Source organism: Narcine bancroftii, chromosome 4 (genome assembly GCF_036971445.1).
Source record: "Narcine bancroftii isolate sNarBan1 chromosome 4, sNarBan1.hap1, whole genome shotgun sequence".
In the NCBI taxonomy this organism is placed as follows: domain Eukaryota; kingdom Metazoa; phylum Chordata; class Chondrichthyes; order Torpediniformes; family Narcinidae; genus Narcine; species Narcine bancroftii.
This window is the reverse complement of record NC_091472.1, coordinates 218,020,308-218,032,714: the sequence shown is the minus strand read 5'-3', so window position 1 is coordinate 218,032,714 and position 12,407 is coordinate 218,020,308. Positions and strand designations below refer to the sequence as shown.

Below are 12,407 nucleotides of genomic sequence, written 5' to 3'. Positions count from 1 at the left end.
GTTTATTAGTTGCCTTCTGTGGTTTTTAAAGGCTTCCCAACCCTCTAACTTCTTGCTTTTTGTTTGGTGATATTGTATGCCCTTTCTTTTCATTTTATACTCTTTGACTTATTTTCTCCTCCACAGTTGCCTCCATTTAGAATGCTTTTTTATTTTTGAGATGAAATTATTCCGTTTTCTGAATTACACCCCAAAACTCTTCCAATTGCTGCTCTACCATTATCCCTGCTATGTCCCCTTCCAATCAAATTTTGACAGTTCTTCTCTCACGCCTCTGTAATTACCTTTAATCAACTGTAATACCAACACATTCAATTTCAGCCTCTCCCTCTAACATGTCTATTGTTACTTGGATTATCCTTGCAGCCTCTTTTTAAATAATGGCATCCTCCAGTCCTCTGGAACCTCTCCTGTCCTTAGCATTGAGTTAAAGATGTCTGTTGAGACCCTAACAATTTCCATTTTGCCTTCCCATAATGTTCTGGGATGCACTTGGTCGGAGGATGGAGATTTATCCAGGATCCAAGGCTGCTCACACCCCTTTACTACTGAAACAGACGTACCCTAGGGTAATTTTAGTTGCCTCCCTCACTTCTCACTCCTGCTTGTCCTGTTTCATGTTAAACACATTCACTAAATATTAATATAAAATCTTTCCAATCTCCTCTAGCTCTACACAGAAATGCGCATCCTGATCTTTTAGGGGCACAGTCTATCCCTTTTAGACCATGAGGTATAGGAGCAGAAATAGGCATTCAGTCCATTTAATCATGAACTAATCCATTTTCCCACTCAGTCAACCAATTCTATATCAACCGGAACTAAACTTATTTGTTTGCACATGATATGTATCCATCTATTTTTTGCCTGTTTATGCCTGTCTAAATACCCCTTGTTTCTTCTTATTTCACTTCCCCTGGCAGGAACCTAATGCTCTTTGTATTTAAAAAAAGAAAATTGCATTGGAAATGGCCTTTAATGTCTTCCCTTACCACCTTCAGTGATCTCCATAATGTTTGGGACAAAGTCACTTTTTTCCTTTATTTACCCCTGTGCTCTAAAGTTTTAAATTTGGAATCAAACAATTCACATGTAATTAAATTGCATATTTCAGGTTTTATTCAAGGTTATTTGTATACATTTTGGTTGGACCATGTAGAAATTAGAGCACTTTTTATATATAGTTCTCCCATTTCAGGGCACCATAATGTTTGGGACATTTGCTTCACAGATGTTTGTGAGTACTCAAGGGTATGTTTAATTGTGTCATTAGTGCAGGTAAAAGAGAGCAAGGCTTACTTTAAGCTTTTGATCACCTTTGGAGTCTGGAGAAATACAGAGGCAACACTGCAAGATGCAAACCATGGCAAAGGTAGTATGCTTTGGATCTTGGACAGTTCCTTCACACCTCCACATTTTGCTCTTGCCATCACTCTGATACAGGTTAATCTTGGTTTTATCTGTCCACAAGACGATCTTCCAGAATTCTGCAGGCTCTTTTAAATAGTTCTTGTCAAACTGTAATCTGACCACCCTTTCGGTGGCTAACTAAGGGTTTGCATTTTGCAATATAGCCTCTTTGTCTTTTCATGAAGTCTTCTGCAGACAGTAGTCATTGACATATCCACACCTGCTTCCTGAAGTATGTTTTTGACCCATTGGACCGATGTTTTGGGATTTTTCTTCATTATTGATGAGAATTCTATCATCAGAAATGGAGGTCTTCCTTGGAATACCAGACCCTTTGCAATTACTGAGCTAATCAGTGCACTGTTTCTTCTTGATGATGTTCAAAACTATTGATTTTGGTCATCTTGGGCAATGTCTCTTACAGTTTTATTCTTATTTTTCAACCTCATAATGGCTTCTTTGAATTTAATTGGCACAACTCCAGTCCTCATGTTGAAAAATGGCAACTATAGACTCCAAAGGTGTACAAAAGCTTAAGGCAAGCCTAGCTCTCTTATACCAGCACCAATGAAACAATTAAATATAACTGAGTACTCATAATCACCTGTGAAGCCAAATGGCCCAAACATTATGGTGCCCTGAAATGAGGGGGCTATGTATAAAAATTGCTGTGATTTCTACATGGTTAATCTAAAATGCATACAAATAATCTTGAATAAAATCTGAAATGTGCTCTTTAATTAATGGTGTGGAGCACAGTGGCAAATAAAGGAAAAAAGTGTTTTTGTCCCAAACATTATGGAAGGCACCCTACATTTACACCCTGACGATAAAAAAAACATCATCCGTTCCTCTCATAATTTTATATACTTCCATCATGTTGTCCTTCAGCTTCTGGCAGCTGAGCAAAAGCAATCCACGCAGCCCATGTCTTCTGATAGCTATTACACAGCAATTCAGGCAGCATCCTAGTTATCGTCTTCTGCACTCTCTCCCAAGTGTTCACATCCTTCATGTCATGCAACAACAAAAAAACATAGATCACAACAGCACAGTACAGGCCCTTCAGCCCATGATGTTGTGACAACCGATATAAAAACAAAATCAACCCGGACGTCTCCCAAAACATTCCTCCCCTCACATTGTACATTGGTGTTTTCTACTCTTGCCCTGGGAAAAAGGTGCTTGCTGTCCATCTGATTTATACCTCTCATAATTGTACCAAAGAGAAAACCCCTTGTTCTGTTAACCCTACCTCAAAGACATGTTCTCAACATCCTCGTAAATCTTCTCTTCACCCTATCCATAACTTCCACATCTCATTATGAAAGAACACTTTTGTTCTTTTCAGAACTAATCAAAATATTCCATAAGTGGTCTAACCAGAGTTTTATAGAGCTGCAACATTACCTCATGAATCTTGAACTCAATCTTCTGACGAATGAAACTCAGCATATAAGCTTTACTGCACATCCACCTTGAGGGATCTATGGACATGGACACCAAGGTCTCTCTGTTCTTCCACACTCTTAAGAATCCTACCATGTTCTTTGCCTTCAGGTTTGACCTTCCAAAATGCATCACTTCACATTTATCCATCTGCCACTTTTCTGCCCAACTCTGCATCATGTGCGTATCCTGTTGTAACCTATGACAACTTATCCGCAACACCTCCAACCTTCGTGTCGTCTGAAAACCTACTGACCCATTCCTTCTCCTTCCAGGTCAGTTATAACAATCACAAAGAGAAACACCAGACAATGCTCCAAATGTGGTTGAACTAAAATTTTATAAAGCTGCAATGTAACTTTCCAGTTTTTTAAACTCTAATCCTGACATTTTTTCATCATCCATCCAAAAAACTTTAAATACAGTAAAACCCTCAGTATCCAGCACCTATGGGGAGTTTTAGATGCCGAATAAGTGAATTTTCTGGTTGCTTGAGACTGCATGTTGCATGGATTGGCAAACTAAATGCTAGGGGATGCCAATTTTAAACTTTCATTTTTTTTTACCTATTTACTTCCTGTGATTTTTTTAAAAAAAATTGTTTTGCTGGTTGTTTTGAGTCTCCCAGTTGCTTCAATGCTGGAAAACAAGGGTTTAATGTATTTCACTTTTATAAATTTTCCTCAGTAATGGGAATAATTAACAAATGAAATAGGGAGTGAAATACAGAGGGGAAGGTAAGAATAAAAGGGAATTTCTATAATCAAACACTAGATCAGTAAAATGAAATTATGAAAGGGATACATGGAAAATAATTATTATCTGAAATTATAATGGAAATGGGAAGGAAATGCCAGAAATACTATAAATATTTGGAGTTCATAAGATGGTTATGTGGCTAGTTAAAAGATGAGATCCTATTCCTTGAGCTCCATTGGAACAGTGTGGAAAGATAATTCTCAGCAGTCAAAATTGGAATGAGTCAGGTGAAGACTAGTGGAAACCTGAGTAAAAACTCAGAAATGCTGGAGGAACTCAGCAGGTCTTGCAGAATCCATAGGAGATAAAGCTATATACCTGATGTTTCAAGCTTGAGCCCTTCTTCAAGATATGAGAGACTTTCTACAGCCAATCATTTAAATTCTTCACAGCATTCCCACACTAACATGAATGTTCTATGCCTCATTCATAATCATTTTTGGGCCCTGTCAGAAATTTATCTTTACTTCCTATGGGTGCAGCTAGACCTGCTGAGTTCTTCCAGCATTTCTGTGTTTTTATTAAAATTACAGTGTCTGTCAACTTTTGTGTTTCACTGGGAACCTGAGGTCAGGCTTGGACTGTAAAATGGTTGCCCAATCTTCATTTGATCACAATCTAGTGGACCAAAGATACAGCGTAGTAAAATGAAAACCATAGAAGTAAATTGATGCTCTCAGAAAGAGTCTTTTGCCCTGTGGACAGTGGAGAGAGGAAAAAAATAAAACAGCAGATCTGTATAGAAATGCACATCAAGAAAGGAAGCAGAAGCCAGTGTGACCTGGAGTGAACTGTCTCTCCAGAGTACTGAGAGACCTTCTTCACCACCCACTCAACTGCGGATGCCAGTCCCTTTGCACCCAAGAATTTTGAATTTTCTCCCCAGCTAAAGAAGTCTGCCTGTCTTTTTCTTCTACCAAATGCATGACCCTAAACTTTCTAACATTGTATTTCATCTGCCACTTATTTGCTCATTCTCCTAATCGATCTAAGTTTCTATGGAGCCTTTTGGTGTCCTCAGCATCACCCCCCCCCCCCCCATCAGCTATTTTGGTATCATCTGCAAATTTGGCCACAAAGCAATTTATTCCATAATTCAAATAATTTATATACAATGTAAAAAGAACTGGCCCCAACATCTACACCTGCAGAACACCACTGATAAATGGTAGCCAACCAGAAGAAGATCCCTTTATTCCTACTGATCAGCCAATGCTCTACCTGTGCTAGTGTCCTTCCTGTATTCAGTTGGGGCAGAGGATTGGAGAAGCAGTGGATTAAGGGCATGGTTGACAGGCAGGTGGAACTAGGAGGGTGAGGTGAATGAAAATATTTGACAAAGGCTGGTGTGGGAAGTTGGAGTTGGTCAGACCAGGGGATCAGAAGGAGAGAAAAAAGGAACACAGCAAGTTACCTGAAATTAGAAAAATCCAATGTTCATAGCATTGGGTTTCAGACGATGCAGATACAATGCAAGTTGTTGCAGGGACAAAAGAATTGCTGATGCTAGAATGTTGATCAATCCTTGAGAGGCTGGCTGGATGCAGTGGGTTAAGCAGCATCCATGGAGAGAAATGATCAGTTTTGGTTGGCTACATGGAACAGTGCTTGTTCCAAATCTGGTCTGACAGCCCTCACAAACTCTTTCTTGCCTATATTGACAAATGCATTGTTCATGCCTCCTGAACTAATGCAGAACTCATCAATTTTATCACTTTAATTACAAGCTTCCACACTGCCCTCAACTTTACTTGAGCTATTTTAGAACCCTCTTTCCCTTTTCTGGATCTCCCTGTCTGGATTTCAGGAGATCAACTATCCAAAGTTATTTACTCTAAACCCATTTACATTCCTAGCTACCTTGATTACACTACTTCCCACCTGATCTCTTACATCTCTTTCACTTAATTTCTCCATCTCCACCACATACATTATCAAGATGAGGTTTTCTGTTCCTTGACATCTGAAATTTTCCACACAATGGTTGCTGAGTCTACTCTCGCTCCTGTCACTATGGAGGAGACCATATTTAAAGCATAGAATCCAGGATATAAAATTGAAAGAGGTGCATGTGATGAGAAAGAAGGCATAGGAACAAGTGTTGCATCTCATATGGTTGTAGGGAACGTGGCAGGAGATGGGGACAGTTGAGCTAACCAGGGAGTTACAGAGAGAAAAATAGAAATGAGTGGGGAGGAGAAGTTGCCACTGGTAGTGGGATCTCATTGCAACTGGAAGAAATGACAAAGAATAATGTGCTGGATGTGGAGATTAGTCAGGTGAAAGATGAAGACCAAGGAAACTCCATCTCTGAACTATCTGGGAAGAGATGGTGGGGGTGAGCAGAAATGGAGTTGAGACAAAAAACATTTCAGATGTCCTGAACCAGAAAGCCTCATCATGAGAATGAATGTGGTGGAGATAGAGAAACTGAGTGAAAGAGACCAGGTGGAAGGAGGTGTATTCAATGTGGCTGTAAAAGAAAGTAGTTTTACAATAAATATTTCTGGATAGTTTGTCTCCTGAAATGGAGACCGAGATCTAGAAAAGGGAAAGGTGTCAGAAATGGTTCATATAAAGTGGAGGGCAGTTTGGAAGTTGGTAATAAAGGTGCTAAGATTGCTTTCTTCACTAGTTCAGGGGGCAGCACCAATACATTTGTCAGTAGAGTCAAGAGATTGTGAGGATTACCAGAACAGATTTGGATCAGGGACTAGTCGATGTCACCAACTAAAAGACAGATGAAGCTTGGGCTCATGCAAGTGATCATTTCTACACCTTTGATTAGTGTAAAGTGTATGTCATATGTAACAAACTAATAAAATTTATTTGTACTAACAAAGGAACAGCAATGGAAAATTCATCAGACAATAGTAAATTCAAAATAATAGTTTATATTAATAGCATAACATTTCTTACTTAATTCTAAACGTAACTATCTTAAACCCCACTATGCGCACGTGTGAGTGTGAATGTCCCAAACTATTACAGTTTAGGCAAAATTCTGAAAAGTCCATTTTAAATGTCAGCATCAAACATCTTATGTTGAACTTGAAGATTTTAAAATTGCAGTTCAGAAGTAATTATGCTGGAGTCCATATTTACAAAACATGGTGTAAATATTTCAATGAAGCTCTGACATTCCTTTCTCCTTCAGGTCTCTGCATACTATAAAAAATTTTAAAGTAATAGGTACTTCTGTTGAGAATCTCTTGTCCCCTTTTTCTTATTTTTTAGTGGGGGATAGCATGGGAAGGGGTGGTATATAGGTTTTTTTCTTTTTATATGTCACATGTATTTGTATTGATTTATATTATTTGAATTCTTTTATGTGGTTCTAAATTTATAAAAAAGTAATTATGAAACATCACATCTTCAGACCTCTTTAAAACTCAACTTTCTTTTGTCAAGCCGTTTTCAGAGTAGTGTTCCTTCATACAAGTGATTTCACAAAATCCCTCTTATCTTACCTAAGAGTTACAGAGTCTGTTTTCCACAACAATTTTTTTTCCTTAATCAAGATTGACTTTATTCATGGACACGAGGCTGCCCTCTTTTCTTAGATGCAATCAGAGTGGCTATTTCTTTTAAAACTACTTTTGGTGTTCTTCCTTTTATGAAGGAGAACACAGGCAGCCTTCCTTCTATTAAAGGAATTGATAGCTGCTTTTCCAATCCTGTTGATGCAGGATGGCCTTCTCTTCTTCATTTGATCCCCTTTGTCTCTGATTTTGATAATATATTTCTTGCAATATATATATATATATATATATATATTTATTTATATTTATTCTTGTGATGTCACATGGTATGACATCAAAACAGCCTTTGAAGTCCTTCTAAACCTTTTAATATCTTCATGCTAAAAAAAGCATAATTTAATCCTTGTCTTTCCAAACTTTGATGTTTCTCTCCTGCTTCCAAGTTGTCTAGGATTGACATTCTTAAGAGGAGTACATTGTTCTCAGTATCTCAAGAACCATCATGAAATCTTCATGTCTCTGCTTCAATTGTAGTCCCAGCAGACTTCTGTCTCTGAGGTGATGTCAGCTACCATCTTGAAAGAATCTGTGTTTTTAAAATGCAAATGTGTTGTCTTTGCGCCCCTGAAACCAATCCCACAAAATAACCTTACGAAGTCATATAAATATGAAATAAAGTTTAGCATTGAACTAGAGATTAGTTATAGCACATTCATCACACATAAACAAGTTGGGCATGTTTTGTTGTCATCAAAATGTTATCTCTATACATCTTTAGATAAGTGATGGTATTTGATTTCTGAATCTGGTCATGGCAATTTTATTAAAATGTCTTGGTCTAGAATTTCATGTGTTTAAGCACTCACACTTGCTGATGATCTATTAATTCACCATATGCCTTTGTCAGTTCTCGAAGCAGCAATGAAGTCAGCTCCAATCTTATTAACTGGAACTTGTAGTGCATGTGACCTTCCACAGCACCATCCATAAAATAACTGAAAACTGGTGAATTACAGTGAAGCCATGTTTTCAAAAATCAGATGCCAAAACACAGCGCTTTTGAGTGCTGTTAACAGTTGGAACAATCTAAAACATTCTAATTAAATCATTAAACAAAAATTTTAATAAAGTGAAAGAAAATAAATTGAGACACTCAATAACTTTAACTATAATTAATTAAAAATATAAGTTACTGTGGCGGTGCACATCCTCATGGCGAACCGGCACCGTTTGTATCGCCATGTGGCGGGGCAGCCATGGGGAAATGGCGTCGTCAGAGGTTTCTCTCCGACTCCAGCATCCCTTCCAGCGCGCACCCTGGGCAGCGATTATCATGTCACAGTGCACCAGGTGACTGAGCTCATGCTGCCCTTAAAGGGGCGTGCTGAATCTGAATAAAAACAGTCGTTAACGACCCTCAATGTGGTGGCTGTGCTTCTTCCATGGCTCACACCGCTACAGTGGTGACCCCAACAAGCCCAGACTTTTTTCTGGACACAAAACACCATGGATTCAGCAGAGGTTAATGCTGTCTCCATCAAGCTTCACCCCTTTTGGACCAACCAACCGAGAACATGGTTCAGGCAGGCGGAAGCACAATTTCAACTCCACAACATCTCCTCAGACGCCACAAAATTCTATCATGTCGTGAACACTCTGGACCAAGTTACAGCAGCGAGGGTGGACAACATCATCCACGACCCCCTGGTTACGGGCAAGTACATTGCCCTCAAAGACCTGCTGCTTGGAACTTTCGGGCTAACTCCCCATCAATGGGCTTCCAGGCTCCTTCACCTAATTGGGTTGGGGACCATTATCTCTTCCGCCAGATATTCCTGGAACAGATGCTGCAGGACATCCAGCTGCTCCTCACAGATGAAGACTTCTTGAACCAGAGGAGAACAGCAGCCCGTGCGGATGCCCTCTGGCGCACGAAGAGAGAGAACGATGCAGCCCTCAACCAGGTGGCACGATTAGGAGCCAGCCGACCACAAGCTGCTCCCAAAACCAAGCCAGAGGAGGGCCAGTCAACCTGGCGTTTCTACCAACAGTGCAGGGGAGCACAAGCTCGTAAAGTGCCGCCAGCTCTACGGGTTTCAAGGAAACGACCAGGCCAGCCGCTGTTGATGGCTGCAACGGCTGGCCACACAAACAGCCTCCTTTATGTGTCGGACAGATTCACCGGCCGCCGATTCCTGGAGACTGTGCAAGGACTACCGTCAGTTGAACGACACAACCAATCACGATGGGTACCCGGTGCCCCACGTACAGGACTTCTCCGCCAACCTCCATGGCACATGGGTCTTCTCCAAAGTGGACCTCATGTGGGGATACCATCAGAGCCCAGTGCATCCAGATGTCGTGGGTAATACGGCATTATCACCCCTTTCGGCCTCTTCAAGTTTCTGCGTATGCCCTTCGGTCTAAAGAACGTGGCCCAAATGTTCCAGCGCCTCATGGATGCGGTTGGACTTTGTGTTCATTTACCTGGAAGATATTCTCATTGCCACACAAAGCCCACCTCCGCACACTCTTTGCCCAGATGGTGAACTTCAGCCTCATGTTCCACGTGGCCAAATGCTAGATCAGCAAGGAGTCTCTCCTCTTGTTGGGGCACACCATTTTGGCGGCTGGGCCCGCGCCGGCACTGGAGAAGGTAGCAACTGTTCAACGATTCCCCAAACCCTCCACCCTGAAAGGCCACCAAGAGTTCACGGGAATGGTGAAATTTTACCATCGTTTCATCCCCAGAGCCTCACGCACCATGCGCCCATTGTTTGCGCTCATGGCCACCAAAGAAAAGACCATCATCGTCAAAGGAGGCGGACAGGGCTTTCATTGCGACAAAGGAGATTCTAGCCAGCGCTATGCTGCAGGTGCACCTGCACCTCAAGGCGCACAAGGCGCTCTCTGCGGACTCCTCAGCTACGGCAGTGGGGGTGGGGTTCTGGAACAGTGGCTTGATGGACAATGGTGCCTGCTGGCTTTTCTCAGCAAGTAGCTGCACCCGCCGGAGCTCAAATACAGCGCCTTCGACCGGGAGCTGCTGGCGCTGTATTTGGCCATCCACCATTTCCGCTTCTTCGTCGAGGGCAGGCCGTTCACAGCATTCATGGATCACAAGCCCCTCACTCAATTACTGGCGATGGCCAAGAATCCGTGGTCCGCCAGAGAGTAGCGCCACCTCTCGTATGTGTGAGTTCACGACCGACATCCGACACAGGGCCGGCTAGGACAATTTAGTTGTAGATGCGTTCTCCCATCCAGCCATCAACACTTTCGCACCCGGCATGAGTTGCGAGCAACTGGCTCAGACACAGACGAATGATCTGGAGACGCAGGACTTGCGGACCGCCATCTCGGGCCTCAAACTCAAGGATGTCCGGGTGCCCAGCAGCCTGGACACATTGTTCTGTGATGTCTCAACAGGCATGCCACGCCCGGTGGTCCCACCGCACTGGAGGGCAAAGGTCTTCAGTCTGATCCACAATCTCGCTCACCCAGCGGTTAAGACAACCGTGCGGATGGTCGCGGAGCGGTTTGTGTGGCATGGGCTGAAGGAGGTGGTAGAACTTGCCAGGAACTGTACCAGATGCCAAATCTCCAAGGTCCAGCGACACACGTGAGCCCCCATACCGAACTTCAACCCGGTGGTTCGCAGCTTCCAACACATCCACATTGATGTCATCGGAGCCCCGCCGGTGTCCAAGAAGGCTTGATACCTTCTAACGGTGGTGGATCGGGCCACAAGGTGGCCGGAGGCCTCCACAGAGACGTTCGCCAGGACTCTGGTCAGCCAATAGATCGGCTGCTTCGGAGTCCCAGCGCACATCACTAGCGACAGAGGGGCACAGTTCATGTCTGCCCTGTGGATTCAGATGGCGAAGCTCCTGGGGGTCAAGCTCCACAACACCACAGCATACCACCCACAGTTCAATGGGTTGGTGGAGGGGTTCCACAGACACCTGAAGCCATTGCTTATGGCCAGGCTCTCCGGACCAGACTGGGCGGATGAACGACCTTGGGTCCTCCTCGGGATTATGACGGCACCCAAGGAGGTCCTGCAGGCTTCAGCAGCAGAGATTCTATGGTACACTGCTTTCCCTGCCGGGTGAGTTTTTTGGCCACCGACAAAACCCTGCTGGCAGACCTACGTAGGCGACTGGTCTCCCTCGCTCCCCCAATCCCAGCACGTAACGGAACCTGGCTGTTTCATCTCCCCAAAGAGCTCGACTCGGCCCAGTTCATTTTCGTGCGGAGGGGACCACAATGTGCACTAGTACAGTGACCATACGAGGAGACATACAAAGTCTTGCACTGGTCTAGCGGAATCTTCACCCTGGACGTTGTGGTGGGGGGGGGGAGAAAGAGAGGAACTTTTTATGGTGGACCACCTGAAGGCAGCCCATTTGGACTTATCTCAGCTGGTGTAGACAGCTGTGCCTAAATGCCGGGACCATCTGCCAAAGTGACAGGACGCGTAGCCGGTACGGGGTGGGGGGGGGGGGTTGTGTAGCAGCGCACATCCTCATGGTGAACCGGCCCCGCTTGAATTGCCAAGTGGCAGGGCACCAATGGGGAAATGGCATCGTCAGAGGTTTCTCTCTGACTCCAGCATCCCTTCCATCGCGCACCCTGGGCAGTGATTATGATGTCACAATGCACCAGGTGACTGAGCTCATGCTGCCCTTAAAGGGGTGTGCTGAATCTGAATCAAAACAGTCGTTAATGACCCTCAATGTGGTGGCTGTGTTTCTTCCACTGCTCACACTGCCACAGTACATGTATTTATCTTAAACCCACACATTTTGCATGAGAAAGGAATGGACTTCTACTCAGTATTGTGAGAACATTTCTCTGGAAAATGTTTGTCATTGTTCTATAGTGATTAGCTATCTTGAACTACCTCTAATTCTTGGTCTTAATTTTCTTGTTTTCTCATATCAGAGATGTTGGAAATTTGATCTTGAGGAGACCTTTAGGCATTTGTGAACATTTTCATTCCGATCTTTCAGGAGAGCTTAAAACTATTTTTGTGATCTTTTAGGCTTAAGAAACATTATGCAACATTTGAACCTACCTTGAGGAAGATCACAGAGAAATACAATACGGCACTGAAACATAAAATGCTGACAAGCTTGGAAAAAGACAGAGCTCTTGTGCAGGTAATTTCTTTTGAGCTCCAGGACTGATCTTCTATAACCACCAGAGGCTAAGCTCAAAAATATGGATAAATAACTTAACAGCTTACTATTCTTGTAACCTTTTCAATTATACCCAACTTAGAGTAAAGACAATAGTTTTATT

At 42.8% G+C, this 12,407-nt stretch overlaps 1 protein-coding gene across 4 annotated transcripts in view; it reads left to right on the top strand.

The window, feature by feature from the left end:
* LOC138761591 (sperm-associated antigen 16 protein) overlaps nt 1–12,407 on the top strand; it is an 879,716-nt gene that overhangs the window by 40,257 nt on the left and 827,052 nt on the right. For all 4 annotated transcript variants that reach the window (XM_069933944.1, XM_069933945.1, XM_069933943.1 and 1 more), the window contains exon 7: nt 12,148–12,265. In XM_069933944.1, the coding sequence (XP_069790045.1) occupies nt 12,148–12,265 (118 nt within the window). The remainder of the gene's footprint in view (nt 1–12,147; nt 12,266–12,407) is intronic.